Source organism: Vipera ursinii (genome assembly GCF_947247035.1).
Source record: "Vipera ursinii genome assembly, chromosome: 11".
NCBI classification, from domain to species: domain Eukaryota; kingdom Metazoa; phylum Chordata; class Lepidosauria; order Squamata; family Viperidae; genus Vipera; species Vipera ursinii.
Window position 1 is genome coordinate 16,557,008 of NC_139524.1, and position 26,984 is coordinate 16,583,991.

The 26,984-nt window shown below is 44.1% G+C and overlaps 1 protein-coding gene across 17 annotated transcripts in view; it reads right to left on the minus strand.

Annotated features, from left to right (window-relative positions):
- Window positions 1–11,059: 11,059 nt before the first annotated feature.
- Window positions 11,060–26,984, minus strand: part of CELF6 (CUGBP Elav-like family member 6) — a gene marked incomplete at both ends in the record, with an annotated part of 109,571 nt that continues 93,646 nt past the window's right edge. The window contains 9 exons of one of the 17 annotated variants that reach the window (XM_083371154.1): window positions 11,060–11,187; window positions 12,559–12,702; window positions 13,260–13,340; window positions 13,539–13,601; window positions 14,853–15,002; window positions 16,421–16,565; window positions 17,729–17,872; window positions 24,445–24,524; window positions 25,377–25,505. In XM_083371154.1, the coding sequence (XP_083227280.1) occupies window positions 11,060–11,187; window positions 12,559–12,702; window positions 13,260–13,340; window positions 13,539–13,601; window positions 14,853–15,002; window positions 16,421–16,565; window positions 17,729–17,872; window positions 24,445–24,524; window positions 25,377–25,505 (1,064 nt within the window). Of the gene's footprint in view, window positions 11,188–12,558; window positions 12,703–13,259; window positions 13,341–13,538; window positions 13,602–14,852; window positions 15,003–16,420; window positions 16,566–17,728; window positions 17,873–24,444; window positions 24,525–25,376; window positions 25,523–26,984 lie in introns of all 17 variants that reach the window. The other 16 variants (XM_083371155.1, XM_083371168.1, XM_083371156.1 and 13 more) reach the window with 16 other exon arrangements.

Below are 26,984 nucleotides of genomic sequence, written 5' to 3' on the forward strand. Positions count from 1 at the left end.
AAAAAACGAGAGAAGAATTCGAAGAAGTCCAGTGGCCGAGTGACCGCATTGGGGGACATGAATCATGAAGGACAGATAACCTCCAGATCCTTCATGAATCTTAAGTGTCTTTCATTCTTATTTGGCACTTCCTTAATTGAATTCCCCTTCCCTCCCTCCTTCCCACTTTCCCCTGACCTCATCCTATCCAGCAGATTCTAGAAAGCAATATTAAATTTGGCTGCAATCATACCAGTGCAACAAGAGACACAGAGATAAGGTTCTACAAAGGCAACGGATCTGCGGGCCTCTTTCTCCCCCCTTCTACAATCGACCTATACTGAGTGATGATCAAATGAAAAACAAAACAAAAAAACCACAAGTCTTGTGTCTTTTCAATATGCCTGTTGAAGACTCTCCCTTGCAAAGCCAGAGCTCACGCCGTGAAGACTAGATGGGAGATGTTTTTCTAAAAGATCTTTTCTTGGAGCAAAATCCAGCATGCTAGAACTATGAGTTCTTCTCCACCACCCATCAGGAATTTAGTAGTTATGTAGTTTCAGGGTGAGGGGAGATAAGTAAGGATGAAATCCTGACTCCTTGAAAGGTGCTCATTCAGGAATGAAAGAACTTGCATTTTTACGCCCAAACTTTCCGGATTGGCTGAGCCTGACTATGGGGAGGAGATGGCCCTCTGGGGCTCTGAAGTGGTCCAAGGGAGATGGTGGTGGAAACTGACAGGAGTTCGTTGTATTGTCTTTCATGGAAGCCTCTACTGGGTTGACCCTTACAAGTGGCTACTTGGCTCCAGGGGTCAGAACTGCCTTCCAGGTGTTCAGAACTGCCCTTCATATGTAATAGGATAAAAAGGAAATGTATGCGTGCATGCATTTATGCGTGTGTTCACACACACACACACGCACACACATACACACGTACACATCATGAAGGTGTTATTTTAACATTGTCCTTGATTTTGTTTTGTGATGGATGAACACTGCGTCCCTTTCTCTAGTAGACATTTTAAGCGTCTAAAACCAAGTTTAGCCCCTTGAAATACGGTTTGGAAAAGCTTCTTCCATACCTTCAGTGGCTCTACAGAGCTCAAAAAGTCTCTTCTATTGGGAGGGGTGGGGGGTTGGGGTTGGATTGAGTGAAAAATATGATTACTGGGAGTAAAGACAGATGCATCCCCAATCTACCAGCTGCCCCTTCAGTCAAAAAAAAAGGCTGAAAAGTTACTCAAAAGTTGGCTTGGGCTTCAAGACAGATATGAAATGTACTCTCCATCCTTTTGACTTCAGTTGATCGTGAGAGAGCGGGCGGCATTAATTTATTTTTTCCCTGGCAAATCATGCAATGAACATGTAAGTTTTCTAAGAGTACACTAGTTAAAGTGGGAATTTTCTATTTTGGCTAATGACCACTCAAAACTTAGTGATATAGAGTTATCTGTGGCCAGATGTTATACATCAGTGGTCTTTCATTGATTCACCCTGAATTTCAGTTAGATTCTTTTTTTTTTTACATAGATAATAATTTCCAGAGGGACTGGGTATTAATGCATTAAGGCAGTTTCTGGAGCCTAAACCCTTTTTAATTTTTTTTTGGGGGGGAGGGGTGCGGGAGAGGATACTAAAGTGAATTGAAAAGTAAGATACATTATACATTTAAAATAAGTTAGTCTTGGGGGTTATGTTCAATATCCCTGGTTTTCTTCCAGGAATATGGGGCAACCAGAAGACCTCAAATATAGAGTAAGGATGCAATTTTGCACATGCTTACTTAAGAGTAAGTTCCATTAATCTGGGCAAGGAGAAATTCTGAATAAAGGAACAGGCTGGGGTTGTTTTTTTTTCCACGGAGACAAAAAAACCCCCAAAACAACGTTCCAGGTTTAATTCTAAGCAGCTCTTACTATGGAAAGGAAAAACCTGTCTCTAAATCAGTGGTTTTTAAATGGTTTGATCCAACAATTCCTTTCTCTAGTCTTGAATAATATAATTATCTCCACATCCCCCCCCCAAAAAAAGACTCTCTTGTTTTACACAAATATAAAAGAACAATCCTAAAATGCAATTCAATCCTAAAATGGAACTCAACTCACAAAGAAGCAATTTGCAAATTGCTCCATTATCCCAGGACGGAGCCAAAGTAACCCTTTGGGCTAAATACCCCCAGTTAAAGTACTGCTCTAAATCCCAGGCAGCTGTTCCTGATCCATGGACATCGGGATGCAAAGTCCCCAGCCTCTTCTGCCACTCCTTAAAGTTTTGGGCTCATCCTCCAAAGACCTCCAGAATTTGCCCCCCCCAAAATTTCACAATGAACGGCCAAACGACGTTCTGAAGTACATGGGAAATAAGCCCATCTTGAACGTAAGTTAAATCAAATTTAGTTTTGCTCTGGATCAACTCTGCCTATTTTTAGGAGCAGGGTCTCCCCTGCGCAACCTAGGAGGCCCACGTTGGCCTTTTGAGTCTCAAAACAGGGCAGCCTCAGTTAGACAGGCTGAGCCACAAGATCTAACAGTCTACAGAAGGACCACTAGTGATGTTCACGTTAGTTCTGTGTATCTTCTGGCACTGACCAAATATTCTTTTTCAACCTGGGAGATGTAGATCAGGGGCAGACAGCCTGTTCTCCTCTCCTTCCCCAACATTTTTTTTTGTAAACTAAGCCTCTATCCTGGGGGGGGGGAAGAGAGAGCACAAATTGCTACTGGGATAAATAGTTCCGTCCCCCCCCCCAAAAAAAACCCCACCCGCGCCCCAGTTTTGCTCCTTGAAGCCCTACAGCATTCAATGCAGTCACAAAGCCACCAGCCTTAAGCCAGGTTGTTCCCGAAGCGACTTCTGCGTGGCGCTCACTTTCTTCTCTTCGGGATGACTTTGTAGCTTGGATTTGAAGCGGTTATTTTCTTGCTTGCTTGCTTGCTTGCTTCTTCTTTTTTTTTTTTAAACCTCTTTGAGTTTTTTTTTCTTTTGTTTTTTAAATTAATTAATTTATATATATATATATATATATTTATATTTATATATATATTAAAAAAAGCAATAGTCCTTTGGTCCCTAAACTCTAAGGAATGATATGACTTTGAAAGAAGTTAATCCAATCTCCCAGGACTGGGGCAAAATACCTGTGACCTCACTCAATCCATGGGAAAAAAGATATATAGACCTATTTATATATATCTCTCTCTCTCTTCTGTTAGCTTCAACATCCTCTTAGTTAACTGATTTCTCTCTCTCTCTCTCTTTTCCCAAACAGACGTGGGAAAAAACAATTTTCCTTTTTTTCTTTCTTTCTTCATTCCCCTTTGAAAACAAAAGCGTTTCCCTGGTCCAAACCCATCCGCTTTGGTTGAGGCCTTTCGTTCCCTCCCGCTTCTGAATCTTGAAAATCGGACAAGTGCTTTGGAGAGAAGCTGGTCCAGGCTGCAGGCGTCACACCCACAACCTTTTCTCTCGCAAAGTCCAAACCCTTCTGCTGCGAGGGATGCTTGGTTTTTTTTTTGTCTCCCCTCCCCCCCTTTCTTCCTCCTCCTCCTCCTCCTCATTGTTATTTTCCAAAAGAAAGAAATGTCTTCTAGACAGGCCTCGTTCCCGTCCGTGGAGTTTCGAGTCGGCAAAGAGCATCATCACCTGTTTCCCTCAGGTTCCAAGTTTTGGCCACAACCACCTTCTTGGTTTGGTTTTGTTTTGTTGTTTTGTTTTTTGTTTTCTTGCCTTTTAAAGAGACCAAAATCATCATCGTCATCATATAAAAAAAAACCAAAAAAAAAAAACACCCCCCAACAACACCAAAAGCCAAAATGAAAAAAAAAAAACGAGTCCCAACCGATTTGAAAAAGTTTAAAAGAAGGGGCAAAAATAAAATTAAAAGTAAAAATTAAAAAAAAAAAGAGAGGGGAAAAAAAATAGAACGAAACGAGCTCTTTCTTTTCCCGAGCACCTCTGCTTCGCCTCTGCATTGACCTCTTTTGATTCGCTTCCTTTTTCCGCCGTGATATGTTGCAAAGAAAGTTAACAAGTTCTGGAAACGGCACGTGGGACAAGGGGAATACTCTTCGTATGCCGCGTGGCATCCAGTCTGCAAGACAGAAGGAGACGGTGAAGGAAGGTGAAAAGAGGGGACACGTGTTGTCCGTTGAGGAACCTCTTCTGACAGAAGGCCTCCAAAATTCTCGGCGGGAGGAATCGTGTCCGACTTGGGGCTCCCCCAAAGGACAACAGCATTCAATGTCTGCCCCAAGAAAAGCTGAATTCTGAAGTCTGGCTAGTCTCTGGAACAGCCTTGACCACTTTGAAGAGAACTCCTAGAATTCCCCAGTCAGCCATGCTGAAGTTGGACGTCCACTCTTCTTAAAGTTGCCCAGGTTGAGGAATACTGTGTTGGAGTCTTGTAAATGGGTGGACTTCAACTCCCAGAAATGGGCTTCAACTTCCCAGTCTTGGAAATGTGTGGACTTCAATTCCCAGAATTGAGCATGGCTAGCTGAGGAATTGTGGGAGTTGAAGTCCAGATGTCTTAAAGTGGTCAAGGCTGAGAAACACTGCTCTAGGATCTCTTTTATCCTCAAAGCTAAACTAGTATTGGTTGGTTTCTGACCTCTTTGTCCAGCTTCTGGTCTTTTGGGTGTTTCATCCAAATTCTAATCAGCCTGCTTAGCTTTGAAGCCAGACAAGGTTGGCCAAGTACGTATACCTGTTGAAACATCGCAGTTCAGACCTGCTTTATACCACATCAGATCCCTGATCTGTTGATCCAGTACTGTGAGCTTATTGGCAAGTTCCCTAAAGTTTCAGATACTTCTTCCCAGCACCCTTTGAAGATGCTGGGAATTGACTCTGAAGCTTCTACAGACAAAGCATCTGCCTGCACTTCTCTGCTATGAAAGAGCATTTGGCATCAACCCTAGGGAGATTAAGCTTCTGCAACGATAGACTTTTGTTTTTGTGGGGTAATGTATCAACTATAAACATAAACAATTATAATTTTCTAGCCTGGTGATCTTCAGATAAGTTGGATTTGAGTTTCCATAAACTTTGGGAATCCTAGAAGGTACGAATTGGAAGAGGCCATTTAATCCAACCCTCCAAAGCAGAAATCCAGATTGAAGTAGCCCTGTTAGATAGCTAGGTAGATGCTGCTTGGACGCCCTAGAGAAAAGGATTATGAAAGATCAGATCCAACAAACCAGGACTCGTATGAGGAAAATAGGGAAATTGGGTGACCCATCTTGCTATTTCTTCTACAGCCTGATTTCTTAGGTCAACCCCCAACCGTTTTATCCAGCCATCATGATCATACATAAAGGGCACACACATCATTGTCACATCACAACAGAGAGGAAAAGAAGAAGATACGAAGGAGGACAAAGTGGAATTTATGGGCTCAAAGAATCCACAACTAGTAAAGACTGACCAATCAACACTCCAAAAACTATCCACCATGGGCATCAATATGGCACTGCACAACTGCCAGAAGAGAAGAGGAAGGGGTGGGTGGGTGGGAAGAAGAACTGATAATAATAATAATAATAAAAAATAAAAAAATAAAAAAATAAAGCAGAGATATAGAAAGATCAACGTCAAGTTCATGCAACAAGATTACAACTGGCCACATGGCGTCATCGGAGAGATCGATGACAACATGAGTGAAGTCACTTACAGTTTCAGATAATTTGGAAGGGAGAGTTTTGTGTTTGGACCTCCCATAACAGCTAGAGGGTTGCTAGGCAACTGTGGGGTCATCCTTGGAGCTATGATTGGCCTGGTCTGGTTAGAGATACACAGTAGTGGGTGGGTCGGAGGAAACAAAAATATAAAGGGAAAAAAAAATGAATTGGCTTGATAGAGTTCCCAGGTTGTGTTACTGTTTCTTCTGGTGGTTCCGCTTCCACTTTTAGAACTATTTCAGAAAGTTCCCCCACCCAGCTGTCCATCCCGGATCCCTTTCATGGAACTGGTTCAGTCCAAACAGAGCTAAAAGAAAAAAAAGTGTGTGTGGGGGGAGACCAGACAGTCTTCTGCAGAGAAGTCTACGGAGATTCTCAGTCCTCTAGATCAGCGCTTTCCAACCTTAGGAACTTGAAGATGAGTGGACTTCAACTCCCAGAATTCCCAGAATTCCTATGCTGGCTGGGGAATTCTGGGAGTTGAAGTCCACGCATCTTCAAGTTCCTAAGGTTGGGAAACGCTGCTCTAGATCGTAGTTTGTCCCAAAGGTGCTTTTTCAAAAGGCATCTGAACTTTCTTGTTTTTTTGCTTGAAGACGTTTCGCTTCTCATCCAAGAAGCTTCTTCAGCTCTGACTGAATCCTTCCATCCTCCACCCTTCCGTCACCACTGAAGAAGCTTCTTGGATGATAAGCGAAATGTCTTTAAGGGAGAATGAAGTTCAGTTGCCTTTTTAAAAAAGCACCTTTGGGATAGTCTTCTGGTTGAGCATCTAGTCCCAATCCTCTCTCCAGGATGGATGATCCTGCATTTCTGTTTCAAGTAGGACAAATTAAATTTGCATTTCTGCCAACGAATCAGCAAATACAGGGTGATATCATCTGCTAAGCTTGTAAGCCGCCCTGAGTCTTCGGAGAAGGGCGGGATATAAATGGAATTAAAATAAAAAATAAAAAATGTATACTTGAATTATTTTCTTTTTTGCATGGGATGATTTCATTGTTTTAGCAATGGGTAGGTAGACTTCCTAACTCCGTTTTCTAGCTGAAGGCAGAAATGTTATCTTAGGAAAGCAGAAGATAGGATAACTGATTCCAGAACATGTCCCCCAGAAATTAAAATAACGTGTCAATGAGAGATCAGCATTTCTTCTAATAAGTTGATTTCTTTGCTTTTTTAAAACTTCCTTTCCATAATGTTAGAAAGCTGATAGAAGCCTGACAATTTTTTTTTTTGGTTTTTCACTTTGGAATCTTTTTTTTTTAACCCTCCTTGTTCTTCTTCAAATTCCTAATTTGGTTTGGAACCATGGAACTCAAAATGGAATAAATTGTCAAAAAAAGTCCTTATGGCATATAACCAAGTGATGCATTTAGAAGAACTGTGTCCCAGACTGAAATATAAACGGGATGGTTAAAAAAGCAATTCCCTGAAGAAAGAAAGAAGAAAGAAAGAAAGAAAGAAAGAAAGAAAGAAAGAAAGAAAGAAAGAAAGAAAAAGAAAGAAAGAAAAAAAGAAAGAAAAGAAAGAAAGAAAGAAAGAAAGAAGAAAGAAAGAAAGAAAGAGAAAGAAGAAAGAAAGAAAGAAAGAAAGAAAGAAAGAAAGAAAGAAAGAAAGAAAGAAAGAAAGAAGTGAAGCTATGTGATTGCTCATCTCAATTCAGTAATATAACTCTAGGGAAGGCATATGTAAATTATCCTGAGCAATTCTAAATTGAATTGTAAATGTATTTTTCCAATCATAAATATGATACTTCTACTGTATTAACAACATCTAGGACTGGACTTTTGGTAAGCCTTCTTGACTGCTTTTCTACTGACTCCTATTGTGGTGAGGTTTCTTTGGCCAAAGTAAGTAGAAGTTTGTCAATTGAAGAGAATATTTGTAGTTCAAGGTGGAAGTGTGGGGTCCTTGGTGGTCTCTGAGCTTGGTGGTTTTCTTTCAGACATTTCATTACCCAACTAGGTAATATCATCAATTCTAGAAGGGAATGAGGGAGGAGGAGGAGGAGGAGGAGGAGGAGGAGGAGGAGGAGGAGGAGAGGTCCTTGGTGGTCTCTGAGCTTGGTGGTTTTCTTTCAGACATTTCATTACCCAGCTACGTAACATCATCAGTTCTAGAAGGGAATGAGGGAGGAGGAGGAGGAGGAGGAGGAGGAGGAGGAGGAGGAGGAAGAGGAGGAGAGGTCCTTGGTGCTCTCTGAGCTTGGTGGTTTTCTTTCAGACATTTCATTACCCAACTAGGTAACGTCATCAGCGCACAGAAGATGTTACCTAGTTGGGTAATGAACTGTCTGAAACCCCCCCCCCTCCACCAAGCTCAGAGAGCATCAAAGACCCCACAAGTAAGGGGTTGGTTACACCTCCCTCCTTTTACCATGTTTTATTATGGCTTTCTTGCATGAGCTTATTGGCAACCAACGGCTCATCCTATCCAAGAATAACCAAGAACAGAGCTGCTCTCTACACTTCCAAACTATTGTTTGGTACATATTGGCATTCAACATTTTCCAAACCATAAAAATGAATGCTGAGCTGAGAAGACTCCCTTCTCGGTCAACTCTACCGAGTTCGTCTGGCGAAAGTAGGATTGGAAGCAAACTCATGAACTTGTTTTCAAGTCACTCAAAGGAAAACAAAATGATTTCTCTGGAGATTTTGTTGCTCTCTGAGCTGAGTTGTTTGCTTGTGATCAAACATTCAAGCTCAGAGTGCACCAGGAACCCCAGAGTTCAACCCTTGAGCTACAAATCTATCCCTTTGTTGCTCGAAATCGCAATGTTGGCTGCCTGAAGCCAACTATCTATTTTGAACCCCCAGATTCCCTGAGCTGGAAGTAGTATCAGTTGGACTCTGAGGATGTTACAAGGAAGGGAGATTTTCCTTTCCTTCCATCATCTCCCTAGATCAGAGGTCCCCAGCCTTTTGGGCACCAGGGACCGGTCCCGTGGAGAGAGGTTTTTCTGTGGACTGGAAAGTGTGTGATTTCATGTGCTGCCTGCATCCCACAGATGGGGCTTTGCTTGTTTGTGCGGACTGGTTGCTGGCATGCTGCAGCCCAGTACCGGTCCATGGACTGGGGGTTGGGGCCCCCTGCCCTGAATCAGATAGATTTTCTACATCTATCCCACATGATTTGAAAGCCTTTGCACTTCGTCAAACCAAGTTCCTTCCAATCCTGGAGTAGATTATAGTAGATTATAGTAGGTTTGGAGAAGTGGGAGGTGGGGAGAGAAGGCACAAGCCCCTTTCCGTGGAGTCTCCACCTCACTGAATGGTTTCCAATGGCCCTTCAGAAATTGAAGAGGTTGTTACAGTGACAAGACAATGAGCAGCGTGGTGGCCTACTGATGAAGATGCTCGCCTCTCACTCAGAAGGTTGAGAGTTCAATCCTAGGCAGAGGCAGATGTTTCTCTCCTAGGGCGCAAAGGACAAATATCTGCTGCGAACTCCGCATAGGCATCAGGAAGGGCATCCGGCTAGTAAATGCTCAGCTCCATCCAGTCGCCCAGACTCTATCCTGAATTAAGGGATTGCAGGGTCATAAAAAAGGAGGTGTAGTGACAAGACTTTAAAGGCTGGGCTTCTTTTTGACAGATCTACAATCAGTGCATCTATATCAGATTTCAACTGTACGAATTGAGAGGAAGTCTCTTTTCTCCTCCTTTCATTTGACCCAGTATTTCACTAAGTGGGGTTCAAGAAAAGGGGCACTTGGGAGAGAAGCAGAGCAATGGAGTAGTTGAGGGAAGTGAGGTTGTCAATGCACAAAAGGTGTATCTTTATCCCGGTGCCCATATATTATGCGTTTGCACATCTATGTGCATGTTAAAAGTAGAACTAAATGTTCCCTCAAACTGAGCTTCTCCTGATGATGACCTGTATTCCATTAGGTTCCTGGCAACAGTATGGAAATATTTCTTACCAACCTCTTTCCACGATGGTGTCCTTAACATTCCCGTCCAGTTCTGGAATTTCTCACCCAAGTAACCAAGTCTAAATTTTGCTCAATTTGAGGGTAAGGTCTTCTAGTGCTGACCCTCAACTGGACATCTATATCAAGCTGATTCCTCACATGAGCTCATTAAAATACATCATTATAGTTTTCCTCAGTAAATTACTCCAAAACATTTCTCCCTATAAGTGTCTAACTTTTCAGCAGTGATAACTGGACTAACAAAGCGATCACTTTCTTCTTTACCATACTGCAGTGTTTCTCAGCCTTGGCAGGTTTAAAACACCTGGACTTCAACTCCCAGAATTCTATGCTGGCTGGGGAATTCTGGGAGTTGAAGTCCACCTGTCTTAAACTTGCCAAGGTTGAGAAACACTGCCCTACTGTGTTAAGCATATTCAGGAATTATGCTAGAGTAAGAATCAGTGTTGTCTCCCAGTACATATTGGAGGCCTGGGGCTGTCTCATATGAGCTGAACCCAGAGGTGCTGAATAAAACTGGATGAGAAAAGGGAGTACTTTGTTACCCAACGGGTCATCAAATGATGGAATTTAGTCCCATAAAATTGGTGATGGCAATCGACTTGGATGAATTTTCAAAGCATTGAAGAGATTCATGGAGGAGAAGGATATTGATGACCACTAATCATGATGGCATTGTATTCCCAACCATATCGGAGATAGTTATGGGCTTGAGTATCAATAGTAGAAGGATATTTTCTTACTCATTTCTTCCTGGAGGATTTCCCAGTGGCATTTGCTAGGTCAACAGAAAATGGAGTATGGTAGACCTTTGATCTCACCCAGAAAGTTCTTCTTGGACTTCTATCTTTCTACAGGCACTTGCACGCACGTGGGCAGATCCTCTCTTCCTCTCTTTTGCAAACACACACTCACACGTTTCCGCTTAGAAAGGACTCCTCTTTCTATGTAACTCACCAAAGAGCAAATTAAGCGAACTTCGTCTATAAAGTACCCTGTGAGATATTTCCCACCATGATATAGTTTGGCTCAAACTGCCAAACTCCTCGAGTTCCTCCACCTTAAACTGGACACACGTTTCATGGTTCTCCACTCTGCTGGTTTCTCTTTGGGGCAAAGTTTCCAATCAGGCCTTCACTTCCCCAAAGAATAGTGGGAACTAGCAAACTGCAATGATGCCCCAAATGACTTGCCCGTGGTGACCTCAGCTTGCCACCCTTACCTACACGTGTCCCAATGCACCTTGACCCAGGTACGTAAGTCAAGTCATTGCATCAGGATGGCCTGGCTTTCATTATTGCCAGTCGCTATGAACACCCATAATTAAGAAGATGGTCATTCTGCCCCCTTTTTATCTGGGAAGGAAAGGCAGATTTCTGCCATTGTCTTCCTGAGCTTGGTTACCTGGCAGAAGCATCACCTGCCAATGCCTTACCTGTTTTCCGAGCTGGGGTGAACAGGGATCAGTAGGGTCGATTTGCATCTTTTGGCCTCTTTAATTGGACCTTTAGCCTCTTCATGCCGATCTGGAAGCCGTTCATGGCTTGAATGGCTGCCTGGGCACTAGTTGGATTGTCAAAACTGACGAAACCTGGGAAGGGAGCCACCAGCCAAAGAGGTGAGTGATGGGGTGATGGGGTTGGCAAAGGATTAGAAGAGGCAAATGAGAGAAGGCACACTCCTTGGCTTTTTGTTCCATAAGTTGAACCGTGTAGGAGAAGTAATGGCAGAACTTGGAGGTGGAGTTAAAAGGGGTGTGTGTGTCAGCCTAGAATCTCTACATAGTGGTAAAGGTAAAGGTAAAGGTTCCCCCGCACATGCGTGCTAGTTGTTTCCGACTCTAGGGGCCGGTGCTCATCTCCGTTTCAAAGCCGAAGAGCCAGCGCTTGTCCGAGGACGTCTCCGTGGTCATGTGGCCGGCATGACTAGACGCCAAAGGCGCACGGAACGCTGTTACCTTCCCACCGTAGCGGTCCCTATTTTTCTACTTGCATTTTTACATGCTTTCGAACTGCTAGGTGGGCAGAAGCTGGGACGAGTAACAGGCGCTCACTCTGTTACGCGGCACTCGGGATTCGACCCGCCAAACTGCTGACCATCTGATCGACAAGCTCAGCGTCCTAACCCACTGAGCCACCGTGTCCCTAGATAGTGACAAGTAGACTAAGTCTAACTGCCCTTGAATTCCATGGACCTTTATCTAACTCCAAGGAGGTGGATATTAATCTTCTCAATTGGTTAGCACCTGGTTGGATAAAGGTCTACCGGATTTCAACTTTGGCTGTTTTGAATTTTGTGCTCAGAAGACGATAATCTCAGCACTGGTACTGGAAATTTGGTATTGTTTAAAGAAATCAGTAAAGAAATAAAAACTCGAGCAAAATACTAGGCTGGAAGTTGTGTAGTGTAGCAGTCCTAGGAGTCACCCTCATGCCCCAGATGCCTTCTAGGGAATTCCAAAATTAATTGCTTTCGCACATCTTTGCTGGCTGAAATTTTTAATGGCTGAAATCTCAGAAGTTGGCCAAATCTCACGAGATATTGCTCTTTTCACATGGGACCTTACAAGATTTCAGGATGAAAATGCCACTATCTGGCAAGAGATTTTCATACAAGGTTGGATGAAGTTATTGCGCTGAGATTACCAGTCTATTTATTTAGGAAATTAATTCAGAGAGTAATTTATCTCTGATCTCCATTCTAGACTCAAGTCTGGGTGCCTTGGGCTTAGGTCAAAGTCTCGGTCTGTTCATCTGCTCTTTCCCCAATTTCTAACTTGGACTGTAAATTCTACTGGACTATTTCTTGGGTCTTGTGAATATTCAACTTTAATCCGCATTTTGACCACTAGCATGTCCTTTGCTGACATTTTGCCTTTTGGCCTAACTTGTCTCAAAGCATTCCTAGTTGAAAGCAAAACCAGCTGATAAGGGAACATTGAAGTAAGCCTGTTGAAACTTACCAAAGCATTTACTTTGGTTGGTGGCACGATCAACGAAGACTTTGGCAGAGATGACGCTGCCAAAAGGAAGGAACATCTGCATGAGTTCTGCATCGCCAAACTCTTGGGGCAGGTGATAAATGAAGAGGTTACAGCCTTCAGGACCTAGGATGGCAACGTAGGGTACACCAAACAGGGGACAAGAAGTTGGGTAAGAGCAAAAGAGGCCAAGTATAGACAACTGTCAACTACCGAGTACTGAACAACTTTCTTCTACGCCGTCGCATTTGAATCCTTAATGCGTTGGGTTTTGTCAATGAGCTTAAAAAGTAATTAATCCCCACCATTGATTTGTTAAGTAAATCTTCCCCTCTCAGATGCCTTCCAAATGTATTGGTTATCAATTCCCCGAATCCTTAGCTAAAATGGCCAACAGTCATATGGCATAATCTACAATGTTTTCAACCCTGCATGCTCTCCTGAAAGGCAGACTAACTTCTATAACATTTAGATTCTTTTTTTAAAAACTCTTCTCTTGTGTATTTACTATTCTCTTACTGAGACTTTTAGACAGGTCTCTTTCACATTTCTACAAAGCCACCTTGATCTTGACCCCCTCCCCGCCCCAAAAAAGGAAGTTGCTCAGAAGAAGACCTTGTGGGCCTTGTGGAATGGGCTTCCCCTCCTCCTCCCCAAGACCCAACCTTTGCGTTCCTACTCACCTTCTCTCTGTTGCTGGGGGATTATGGGAGTCTGCTGTGGGAAGGCTTGGCTGATTGGTGCATAGGCGGCTGGATATGCTGCTAGAACACAAAAACAGAAGGATCAGGCCCAAGCAAGCATAACACTCTGCTTTCACGGGAGAAGATGCCAAACAAGCAAAGCCGGTTGCCTCTGCCACACACCCTGCTCCCACTTTGCATCACAAGGGACAGAAGCCCAGAAAGGAAAAGATGGGGGGAGGAGGAAGGGGGGACAGAGGGCCAAAGCAATGTTGACACCTGCATAGTGCTGCATGCCTGCGTAGGCTTGTTGCAAGGGGTCTGCCACGGTGGGACTTTGAGCTGGGAAGAGAAAAGAAGGAAGAAGGTCAAGAATAAGCAGAGTCCATTGGGGAACAGCTGTCAGAGCCACGTGACCAGGGCTCAAAGTTACCAGGAGGGGACCTGGTCCTCCTCTTTGACTTGCAAGCCCTGGTAGAGCAACCTGTGGCCATCCAGATGTGGTTGGCGTGCCAGTTCCCATCCTCCTTTCCCCTCTTGGTTTCCCAGTTCACGTAAGTGGGAGATGGCTTTTAGCAACATCTGGAGGAACAGCGGAGCTCATTACCAAGAAGGTCATGATTGATCTTGCCTGCATAACTGGAACAACCCCAGTGTCCTGTTGGGCAGGTTTACAGTCCGCAGTACCAGTAGTTCAACCAACGGACTCAGCCAAAATTTAATTAAGGGAAGCCCTAGTACCGCCATCTTAAACCTTACCTTTGCAACATCTGAACTGCATTTTGGGGATGCTGGAAACTTGGAATGAGCTGTTAGTAGTTTGCAGGAACTGGAATTTGAGGCTGTACCTAGTACCTGGTTTCAGATTCCACTTCCTGCAAACCGTGAATTGCCACCCTTTATGGCTGGTACAAAATAAGCAGCTTATAAGCTTCTGTCTCTAGCTGTGTTTCTCAAACTGGGTCCCTTTAAGACCTGTGGATTTCAGTTCCCAGAATTCCCCAGCACCTGGGGAAACACTGCTCTGTAGTCTTTTTTTGTGCAAGAATGACCTCCTTATTCTTACTTTAACTCTCTGTGCTCATGAAGTTATCCATGTCTTCTTCCCAGGCCAACTTTGCAGAGCCTTATTCGTTATTGAAAGACTCCCAGCAACCACGAAACCCGCTGGCTAATGCATCAAATCACTCTTTCAGTTGCTGAAAGTCCTCCACCTACAACTACAATTGGGATCAGAACTTCCATCACTAAGTGAGGTGCTTGTTAAGTAAGCTGTGCCCAATTTTATTCTCTCTCTCTCTCTCTCTCTCTCTCTCTCTCTCTCTCTCTCTCTCTCACACACACACACACACACACACACAAACTGCAAACCACAAGCCAGGTTTTCTATCCTAAAGGAGGACAAGTGATAGTCCCTGTAATGAAAACATCACAAGGAAGGGTGTGAGCTCAGTGGCTGTATGGGGCTGAGATCTGGGGTGGGAACGAAACGAGTCGCAGGGCTGAGAGAGGGTATTTTTCCTCTGCTTTGGCACAGATGGCTACGCTCAGAACTGCCTTCATTGACGACCCTGTCTCTGTCCCAAATCTTACCTGGGTACGGATGGATCCCATTGGTGTAAATGGTTTCCGATGCTGGCTGTCCGTTAGTCTGTGGTGGGAGAGGGCTAAACCCATTGACACCAATGGGTGTAGCTATGCTGGGGACTGGAGCTGTGCTGATCCCTGGAGGTGTGCTTGTACCTGAAGCACCCAGAAGAGAGAAGGCAAAGAGAGGCAGAGAAATTAAGACCGAGCCGGAAAGGGGAAGGAAGCATGAATATGGCTAAGATGGTTTGCTTCCCACTGTATCTCGGGAAATCTTGTGGAATGAATAAGCAAATTGGAAGATCTAGTCCAACCCCCTGCTCAAGCAGGAAGCCATTTCAGATAAATTGTTGTCCAATCTCTTCTTAAAAACTTCCAGTGTTGGAGCATTCACCACTTCTGGAGGCAGGTTGTTCCACTGGTTAATTGTTCTAACTGTCAGGAAGTTCCTCCTTAGTTCTAGGTTGCTTCTCTCCTTGATTAGTTTTCATCCGTTGCTTCTTGTCCTGCCTTCAGCTGCCTTGGAGAATAGCTTGACTCCCTTTTCTTTGTGGCAGCCCCTCAAATATTGGAACATTGCTAGTATATCACCCCTCATCCTTCTTTTCATTAAACTAGACATGTCCAGTTCCTGCAACTGTTCTTTGTACGGCTGACATTTGTTGGCTTGTTCATTACTTTTGGAGACCACCCAACTTCAAAGTGACTCTAGGTGGCTTATAGTTTAAAACCATGTTTCTCATCCTTGGCAACTCCTAGAAGTGTGGGCTTCAACTTCCAGCTTTGCTGGCTGGCAACTTCTGAGAGCTGAAAACCATACGTCTTAGAATCACCGAGCTTGAGAAACAGGGTCATAAAACAAAGCCAAATAAAAGCAATCCAGAAAGAAGATAAAACATCTGGATAACAGTGTCCTAATTAACAGAACACCAATAGGGCCCCAAAAAGCCTGGAGATGTTTTTAAGGACCAGCTTTAGGTTGAGGGTCACATGGATTTTGGAGGATGGGGTAGCCATGGCTGTGCAGTGGTTAGAAGGCAGCATTGCAGGCTAACTCTGCCCACAGTCCGGAGTTCAATCCTGACCGGCTCAAGGTTAATTCAGCCTTCCATCCTTCTGAGATCAGTCAAATGAGGACCCAGATTGTTGGCCTCAAGATGCTGACATTGTAAACCACTCAGAGGGCCTTGTAAAGCACTGTGGAGCAGTGTATTACTACTGCTAGTGCTATTGCTATCAATCCAGAGGTCAAATCCTACAGCAGGACTTAGTGTTTACGAAACCAGCACACATGTGCTACTGTGCTGAAATTGGGGAGGGGCAATGTCTTTACATCAACATCGAGTTCTTCCTTTTCTAGCAACAATGTCAGGGCTATTTCCTTGTTAAAAATAAAACAGGAGAGCTCCATCAGAGGCTGAGTGGTCCAAGAAGTCCACCTTGGGCAGCCATCTTCCCTAATGGGAAGATGTTGAGGAGGGATCTACCGTGGAGGAAGCTCTGAGGCTTATCAGACTTCCATCTGGCTTTTCCTCCTGGCTACCCCAAGAAGACCATGTAAGGAACGTCCGTACCTGATGAGGGTGTCATGGAAGCCGCCACCAAGCCGCTCACGTTGAAGGCAGCCATCTGCTGCATCTGTGCTGCCGCGATGGCTGCCATGGGGTTGAGGCAACTTCCTTGTGCAGCAGCCATGAGCGCTGCCTGCTGCTGCATTATCTTAAGGAAAGAAGACACACAGGGGGAGAGAAGGAGGGAAGGAGAACAACCAGGGAGAGAAAGTGGAGGACAGGAGAAAAGGAAGAGGGGAAGAAGGACAACGTTAGTATGGACTTCACTGATGAAGATTGGTCTTCTTTTTCTAGTCAGGAACAACTTCTAAGGAAATGGAGGCTGGCCTGTTGGCCTTCTTGAGGAAGTTCTAGTCCTATGAAGACTAGCTTCGTAGGAACATCAAAATGATACCAACAACCTTGACACAGCCTCTCTCTTCAACATCTATAGAGATTCTCAATCACCCAGGTCATGCTTGTCCCAAAAGGCTAGGTTGACCCTTAGTTTTTTTCCTTGAAGATGTGTCACTTCTCATCCAACAAACCTTTTCCAGTTCTGAAGCAACTGAAGAAGCTTCTTGGATGAGAAGTGAATTGTCTTCAAGGAAAAATCTAAGGAAGATTTTAGAAAAACACCTGTGAGATGACTTCTTTCATCAACCCTCACAGTGAGCCATGTAAGAAAGTCCATCCTAACCAGTGATTGGTGCTAAGGCCAGGCTGGAGAACCAGACTTGCTCCAGATATTCCAGAATGTCTGGCATCTCTGTTTTCTAGCTGTGCTGTCTAGGGCTGATGGGAATTGGAGTGGAGAACAGAGGAAGGTCACCTCATCTTCCCATCTTGTGGTCTAGTTCCTTCTAAAACCATCACAGCTAAGGTGAGATTTGAACCAACTTTTCCAGCCTTTTTGTGATTCAAAGCATAGATGGTTCCAGCAGAAGACCATTGGTGTTTGTCTCCTTCCAGTTAGCAACGCAGCAGCTTGCATTGCCCAGGGGAGGGCAGTGCTCATCACTGTCCTTCCCAGCAAGGATGTGTGGCAACTCTGATGATAAAAAAAAGTCTCCTTCCAGCTGAGCTGATGGGTTGGGGGGAATCTCCCATACAACAACTCTCCAGATCTGTTCTGCTTAACTTTTCGAGACTTAGCCCAAATCATCTAGCTCCAACAGTCCCTCCCGTCAGGTCAAGGAGAAAGAATGGAGAACCAGAAAGTCTTGGTTCATTCCTCACCCAACTAGCATCTTCTGGCTTGTCCAAATGTTCCTGCTTCACCTTTAGGGGAAATAATGGTGCCCTACAGTCAGGGTGGCCAGCATCTCCTACCGCTTGTGTGTATGCTCCATAGGCTCCAAACTGGATCGTCATGGGATTAAAGATGCCCAGCTGTCCTGCCATCTGATGCATCCGCCGCAGAGTACGTTCCTTGTCTGTGTCGGCAAACTTCACAACTAAGCTGGAGGATGCACCCTAGCAGAGGGAGAAAAGAAGCAGAGGCAGAAACAGAGAGAGTGGGGCAGATTGTATCCATCACTGGCGCGTCGGTTCGAGCTGAGGAGTCCTGCAAATGAATCTTATGGGAAAAGGCAGTTGCAACACAGAGGGAACAAGGCTGAAGATTAGGGGTGGCCTGCTAAGTGTCTATGAAGATTCTCGGTCCTCCAGGTCATGGTTGTTGCAAAGACGCTTTTCCAGAAGACAACTGGACTTTCTTTGTTTTTCTTTGAAGACATTTCACTTCTCATCCAGGAAGCTTCTTCAGCTCTGACTGGATGGTGGGGAATGGAAGGATTTATATCTGTTGGAGACAGCTGGTCATTTGCATTCCTTCAGAGAGCCGTTGAGGCCACTTGGAGGTTTGTCTGTGTCTTCCAGGTCACTTGAGTGTGTGCTGGGTGTGCTGAAAGCAGTTCCAAGAAGGCTCCACACCCATATGCACTACTCAGGTGACCTGAAAGACACAGACAAACCTCCAAGTGGCCTCAACGGCTCTCGGAAAGAATGCAAATGACCAGCTGTCTCCAAGAGATGTAAATCCTTCCATTCCCCACCATCCAGTCAGAGCTGAAGAAGCTTCCTGGATGAGAAGCAAAACGTCTTCAAAGAAAAACAAAGTCCAGTTGCCTCCTGAAAAAGCCCCTTTGGGACATCAGGGCGCCCCCTTTATTTGGGAACTTCCCTTCCTTTGGTATCTGCTAGAGGTAGTTCTTGACTTAAAACCACTCACTTAGCAACTATTCAAAATCACAATGGCACTGAAAGAGGGACTTATTACTGGTCCTTGCACTTAAAACTGTCACAGCATCCTTCACGGTCATGTGATCACAATTCGGCCTCTTGGTAACCCAGATGTGTTTACGACAGTTGCAGCGTCCAAGGGTGATCACCATTTGTGGCCTTCCTAGCCGACATCCAATAAGCAATGGGGGAAGCCACCCCATGTGTCACTTAACAACTGATGTGGTTTGCTTAACAACTGTGGGGGAAAGGGTTATAAAATCGGGTGCGACTCTCGTAAGAACCATTGCTTAGCAACGGAAATCCTGCAAATATGTGAAAACATCCCAGACAATGACAATGCAAAAAATAAAAATAAAAAATTAAGATACAAACATTAATAAAACCTGCAGCTTTTCTTTTAGGTATGATAGACAAGTCAATTGAAAAACAATTTGGGGTGCTATTCCTTCATGGGGTGACGGCCGCTAGGATTGTACGTGCCAAACACTGGGAAGAAAAAGAGATGTAGACTGTTGAAGAAGGGATTTTGAAATTGACGGAATGAGCAGAGATGGTGAAATAAGCTGCCTTGATTAGAGGTAAGGGACTAGACAGCTTTACAAGAGACCGGAAACCATTTGTGGACTTTCTATGCGCTAAATATAATAAAAGATGGTTAATGGGGGATTGGTGGGGTTTTTTATTGTTATTTTAATATTTGTATTTACTGTTTTTAGTGGGCATATATTTAATTCTTTTTTAACTTTTGTGACTTTGTATTTTTTATTCTTGCCCTGTTCACCGCCCTGAGTCCTTCGGGAGAAGGGCGGTATATAAATAAAATTATTATTATTATTATTATTATTATTATTATTATTATTATTATTATTATTATTATTATTATTATTATTAACAGAGGGATTTGAAGATTAGTGTAATGTTTAGCTCAACCTGTTGACTCTTTTTCTTCTTTTTTCTTTTCTATCTGTCTGTCCATCTCTCTCTCTCTCTCTCTCTCTCTCTCTCTCTCTCTCTCTCTCTCTCTCTCTCATCAGTTTATATCATTATCATCTGTCTATCTATCATCAGTCTATCTATCTATCTATCTATCTATCTATCTATCTATCTATCTATCTATCTATCTATCTATCTATCTATCTTGTTTATATCATTAGTCTATCTATCTATCTATAAAAGGGGAGGAGAATTTATTGCTTTTTTTTCTTCTTTCAGCACTCAGCCAGGGTGGATCCTACATGTAAAATATTGAATTTAGCTGACCACTTTTTCCTCCTTTTTTGTACAGTATTTTTTGTTGTTGTCATCGTTAGGGTTGAATGTATGTTTTTTTTTGTTTCCTTTTGTTGGTTTGTTTTACTGTTCTGTATTTTGTTCTCTATGATGAAACAATAATTTTTTTAAAAAAAAAACACACCACTCAATGGAAATTCTGATCCCTACGGTAGTTGGAATTCGAGAACCACTGTACCTGTAGCAAATTTCATGCATGTTCTAAGCTGGTCCTTTCTGGTCCTGGTCCTACGATTCTACTTTGTCCTTCCTGAAAATGCTGCATTGACGGAGCACAACCGTTTAAGCGGAATGCTTCCTCTCACTGGCTTATAAAAACATGAAGCAAATACACCACGTCGTCCTACTAAGCTCTCGTGCAAGACTGGTTCCCTGGTAAACAAACCACACTGCGGCTTAGTGCAACATCCTAATGTGCAGATCCAGAGTGGACCATGTTTTCCTGCCGCATCGCTTCACTTTGCGGCACTCCTGTAAACATGCAGACCCCCCTCATCCTTGGAAGGAATGGCTTAACACATGGATGCAAGGTTGTGTTCCTGTTGGGAGGGTCAAAATCCTGGGGCTGGTGAACATCAGAACAATAGAATAACGCAAGAGTTGGAAGGGACCTTGGAGATCTTCTAGTCCAGCCTCCTGCTCAAGCAGGAGACCCTGTACCAGTCAAGACAAGTGGCTGTCCGGTGTCTTCTTAAATGTTGTGATTCAGGGTCAGCCTGTGGGTTCGGCAGTTGGGTCGGATGACTCAGAGGAGGAGGAGGGGGGCGTTGAAGACCTTGCTGAGGGGGTTGAAGATCTTGCTGATGAGAATCCTCAGCCAGGCCCCTCCCACTTGGTCACCACGGAGACCCAGCTGTGTGAGCCTGACAGCGTGGATGAAGATGACCCACAGCTGGCCCTGTTCAAGGACGCCCGACGCAGGAGGCAGTCAATTAGGAGTAAACAGAGGAAGGCAATGGGGCTTCTCGGAAGGAGGCAGAGAGAAGCCACGCCCTGAACTCTATATAAGGGGAATGTGTGGGGAGAGCTGTTTGCTGAAGGCAACCGCTTGGATAGTTCGTGTTTCTTAAAGCTCCTGTTTCTTGGTTCGTGTCTTGTTTGTTTTTGTAGCTATAAATTTGGCAGGCATAATTCCAGCCTCTTGCCCTTTGTAAAGGGGTTGTCCCTGCCTTTTCTGCAGGGCCGGTAGCAGGCTGGTACAGAACATTAAAAGCCTTCCAAAAGAAAACCTGGTTAATTGCTCTCACTGTTAGGAAATTTCTCCTTAGTTCCAGGTTGCTTCTCTCCTTAATTAGTTTCCATCCGTTGTTTCTTGCCTTGCCTTCTGGTGCTTTGGAGAATAGGTTGACCCCCTCTTCTCTGTGGCAGCCCCTCAAATATTGGGACCCTGCTATTATATCACCTCTAATCCTTCTTTTCACTAGATATTTTTCGCCCAGCTTTTACTTGAGAAATGGGCTGCATCTCATCAAGAGAGACTTCTAGACCTACCATTATTCAGTTAACACCCCCCACCCCCCCAGCAGCTACTCTTATCTAGCCAACACTGGTTTCTATCTGCTCAGAAAGACCTAAAGTTTCCATCCCTGGTCACCCAACTTTACTGACCACGATAGGTTCTGAAGTCATCTGCCATAGACCCGACATTTGCAATATATACCCTGATGTGTCCATGGAAACAATTGATGGGAGACTTCTGCTATCTCAACCAGAATTGACTCTCCATGAGTTCCAGCTAACTAGCCTCATTTAAGAAAACAACCCTTATCTTTATTTACAAGGAAGGCGATTGATTTTGTCCCTGTAATGAAACAGCCACAGTCTGTTTGGGGGCCGAGGGAAGCTTGGAGATAAACGTACTAATCCTTGCAACGGCCATTTTCTGAAATGCATTTTTAATCCCAGGATCCAGGTGTGCTATTTTTCCCAAGGCCAGGATCGATTTTTTTTTAAAAAAAAAAAAATTGGCCTCATTTATACTTAAGTTTCACAACAAAGAGAGTGATCCCGATTACACTTCAGTCACATACTTCACAATTTACCCTTTCGACCACCTTAAAGTTGGGTTATAATTTTCAGAAGTCTCTCCTGCAGGGCAGTGAGAAGATGCTTGTGGACTTCTGCTTAGAGATGGAGGATGGGTGATTTTCAAAAGGTCTTTTTTTGTGCCTTTGGAAATTTGTCTTCTTTTGATGTCAACAGTCCTCCCTCCCTCCCTCCCTCCCTCCCTCCCTCTCTCTTTCTTTCTTTCTTTCTTTCTTTCTTTCTTTCTTTCTTTCTTTCTTTCTTTCTTTCTTTCTTTCTTTCTTCTTTCTTTATTTCTTTCTTCTTTCTTTCTTTCTTTCTTTCTTTCTTTCTTTCTTTCTTTCTTTCTTTCTTTCTTCTTTCTTTATTTCTTTCTTTCTTCTTTCTTTATTTCTTCTTTCTTTCTTTCTTTCTTTCTTTCTTTCTTTCTTTCTTTCTTTCTTTCTTTCTTTCTTTCTTTCCCTTCCTTCTTTCCCTTTCTTTCTTTTTCTTTTTCTTTTTCTTTTTCTTTTTCTTTTTTCTTTCTCTCCCTCCCTCCCTCCACATCTACCTCCTTTCTTCCTTTCCTCCGTCCCTCCTCCCTCCAAACTCTTTGTCCCCCTCCAAACTCTTCTGGGGCCATTGGACCTCATTGTCAGCCCAACCTCCTTGTAACTGCTGATCGGTTCAATCCTCTTTTATAATCACTCCTGGGGCCATCCTGCTCCCTCCTTCTCCCTCCCCCTCTCATTTAGAACTATGACCTTCATTGTTAATTAAATGGCAGTTTTCTCAAGCCGGTGATTCAATTACCTGCTGACACCTGCTTGGAGAACACAGCTGCTGAACGGAATAAACAGCAAAGAGTTATTTTTTGCAACAAGTGACTTGATCCCCAGGAATCTGATCCAATCACTGAGGTGATAAATTAGCAGCCAATGGAACAAAAGGGGAGAAAATGTGTGTTTGGGTGAGAGAGAGAAGGTGAGGAGAAGGAAGGAAGGAAGGAAGGAAGGAAGGAAGGAAGGAAGGAAGGGAGGGAGGGAGGGAAGGAAGGAAGGAAGGAAGGAAGGGAGGGAGGGAGGGAGGGAGGGAAGGAAGGAAGGAAGGAAGGAAGGAAGGAAGGAAGGAAGGAAGTAGAGGGGAAGGAAGGAAATGTACCATTAATTTCCTTTTCATGAACTGAATGGGATTTTGACTTGCAGTAAGAGCCAGATGCCTGGCAAACCTTTCATATGCTTAATTTAATATGTGGGGCCATTATTAAATAGGTGGAAAGCGATCGTATTAAGATAATATAATTGTAATTCTGTATAACTTTAATTCAATGCAGATGAATTCAAATGGATTCTAGGCTTTGGTTGGGCTCTTCCTGCTTTTGGGATTGTGGCCCCTCCTGCACAGATAGTTCTCAACCGACATTTGTTTAGCGTTCAAAGTTACGACAACGCTGGGAAAAGTGTCTTACAAGCAGTCTTCACACTTACGACCGTCTCAGCATCCCCATGGTCATCTGATCAAAATCCGGGTGCTTGGTAACTGGCATGTGTTTGTGACAGTTGCAGCATGCCAGGGTGGTGTCGATTGCCATTTATGACATTCGCAGCTGCTTCCAGCAAGCATAGTTAATGGGGGAAGCCGGATTTACTTAACAACCGCATTATTCGCTTAATGATCCATTACCAGGGGTAGGCAACCTTGGCTCTTTTATGACTCGTGGACTTCAACTCCCAGTATTCCTGAGCCAGCCATGCTGAGGGGAAAGGGAGAGGTTTCCAAACTGAGCCACGCTGGCTCAGGAATTCTGGGAGTTGAAGTCCACGAGTCATAAAAGAGCCAAGGTTGCCTACCCCTGCATTAGTCAGATGAAAAGTTTGCCCAGTATCTGGTCTTATTGCATGTCAAAGTGCCATTTCGGAGCTGGAAAAGGTGATAAAATTGGACAGGAGGACTTGTTTTTCCAACTGCCTTGCTAAACTATAGAAATTCTGATCTCGACAGTGATCGTAAGTCGAGAATTATCTGTATGACAGAGTGGCTAACGGTGCCTTGCACCTTTCCCTTTTGTGTGCATAAAATCATACAAGAACGCTTGCAGGGTTTGGGTTTGGCTAGTCTAGAGAAGAGGACGAGGGGTGACATGATAGCCATGTTCCAATATTTGAGGGGCTGCCACAAAGAAGGTGTGTGTGTGTGTGTCAACCTATTCTCCAAAGCACAGGACAAGAAGCAACGGATGGAAACTAATCAAGGCGAGAAGCAACCTAGAGCTCAGGAGAAACTTCCTGACAGTTAGAACAACTAACCAGTGGAACAACCTGCCTCCAGAAGTTGTGGGTGCTTCATCACTGGAGGTTTTTAAGAAGAGATCGGACAGCTATTTGCCTGAAATGGTACAGGGTTTCCTGCCTGAGCAGGGGGTTGGACTAGAAGACCTCCAAGGTCCCTTACAGCTCCATTCTGATTCTGATTCCTCCCTCTGGATGTAGGTTTTGGCCCACACTTACCGGCATGGTCTGACTCCCGTGGAGAGTGCTAATGGCAGCTTGAGCTTCTGCGTGGCTTCCGTATTTGACAAAGGCACATCCTAGATGGAGGGAAAAAGTTCGATTCCGTTCAATGCAGTTCAGGTTTGAATCCAGTTTGAAAGAAAGCCTAAAGAACCACCATTATTATTATTATTAGTTTTTGCATCCCTAGCAACGTTAACTTCCTTATGACAATTGGAGCAGGAGAAGAGGGCTTCATTGATAACTGTTTTTAGTAACAAGCAGCACCTTTGATCGATGTGTTTAGTTCCATGGAAGTAACAAAGCAAGAATGAGGATTCCCATAGTAAGATTCTAATAAGAACCAGTTCAGACTAGCCAGAGACAAGAACTCACCCGATGTTGTTGTCAGTTGAAAGCTACTTGTAACCTGAAAACTCATTATCAAGTGGCAAAGACACCTCCTGAATATGCAACTGGGCATTAACAAGATGATGCTAAGACTATTATGGGATGCTATGAACTGTTACACGGTACAAGGTTGGATACCCCTGGTCTACACAATCTACTACAGCAAAGAACTTGTGAACTTCAACTCCCAGAATTCTCCAGACAACATTGATGGCTGGAAAATTGGGAGAGTTGAAGTCCACAGGTGTTAAAGTTGTCGAGGTTGGACACCCCTGGTGCAGATCTTGGCCATTCAGTGGTCCAGTGTATCATGCAAACCCAGAAATGGGCTCAAATCCATAAATGGATTAAACACAGTTGATCAGCTGGATGCAGGTTGGATACATCTTTAGACATCCCATCGATAACCATCAACCTTCTAGACTGGTTCTCCTTGCCTGGTGCCTGCTGTGTAGACTCCCCGTTGACGTACGTATGGATTCTAATCTCTTACCTTCTTTCCATTTTAGACCCACCCTCCCGTTTCATCTGCCCCTCACCTTTACTGGCTCCATCGGGGCCTCGGAGGATGGTGCATTCTTCAATCTGTCCAAAGGGTTCAAAGAGTCGCCGGACGTCGTCCTCACTTTGTTGTTTCCCCAACATGCCTACAAAGAGCTTCCTGTCTTCTAAAAACAAGCCACCTCTCATTAGTCAGAGTCACAGAAAAATGCAATGATCAGAGTCCCTAAGTAAGGAGAAATTTTCTGAGCGCGAGAACAATTAATCAGTGGAACAGTTTGCCTCCTGGAGTTGTGGGTGTCAAGAAGAGATCGGACAACTATTTGACCCTATTGGTATAAGCTCTTCTGCCTTGAGCAGGTGGTTGGACTAGAAGACATCTGAGGTGCCTCCTGACTCGTGGACTTCAACTCCCAGAATTCCTGAGCCAGCATGGCTCAACTTGGAAACCTCTCCCTTTCCCCTCAGCGTGGCTGGCTCAGGAATTCTGGGAGTTGAAGTCCACGAGTCATAAAAGAGCCAAGGTTGCCTACCCCTGCCTTAGGATTCTAGGTTATATGTAAAATAGCAACAGGTAGAGCACTGAGGTCACATTTGGAACTGTGTCAGATAGCACGATGGAGCAATGATAAATAGGACAGAGACACACGGGCAGATCTGAAGGTTATGGGAAGCCTGTCTCCATACGTGTGTGTGCGCGGCAGAGGAAGAGACTATTAAATAAAGTAACAAGCTCCTATGTGGTTATGATTGACTTCCTCAATAACCTACCCTTTCTGGCTTTCTCAAGGGTCATAAATAACCAAAACCTCATTGGAGCTGCTGTAAATAATGACCCGTTCATGATTATTGCCAGCATCTGTCTCTTCTCCCGCTCCCCGCCAGCCTTAGGCTTTAATGGCATTTGACACAAGAGATAAGGTGGCTTTCTCGCAGCCAGGGAAATAAATAAATAACAGCCCAGCCCGGTGAATGCTTTGTCCGTGGAGAGGGTGAGAAAATTAGTTAAGGGATCAGGTTTCATCCATCCTCTCCTTAAATATAAAGCCGCTCTCTTCGAAACCAGAGTGAGCCACAGTAACAACGATTGCCTCTTCTTGGAGTGTGGGCTAGCATCAAATTCCTTGACCCGCTTTCTTGCAGGAATTTGTGGGAGGAGAGGTTAAAAACCTAAAACAGGGTCTGCACCCCCCTGCTTTTAATGCCCGGTCCATGCAAAAAAAAGGGGGGGGGAACTGCAATCACACACTTTCAAATCCCTCCTAGAATTTTTCACACCCATACGCACCATCCCGAGTTGTCCTGCTTTCTTGGGGAGGCTGGGCCAACTTGCTTAGTTAGTCTGAACTTTAGTTTGTTTCTACGCGGCTTAATGAATTGTGCAAATGTAGTCCAATTGCTTGAGGTTGCATGCCTGAAGCTTGGAAAACCGGGTCATTTAAACAACAACTAAATGTATCACGTGGGCTCATATAAAACACGCGGCCTTCAAAAAGAGTGATACACGTGTCATGGGGTATCACGTAAATGCTGCCTGTGTAGACTTGTGCTTTGATGCCTGATGCCTGATGTCAAATGCTACAACTACTGCTCACCATCCAGAGTCACTTCTCATGAAATGGGCTGCTATTGCCAAGCGCAGAAAA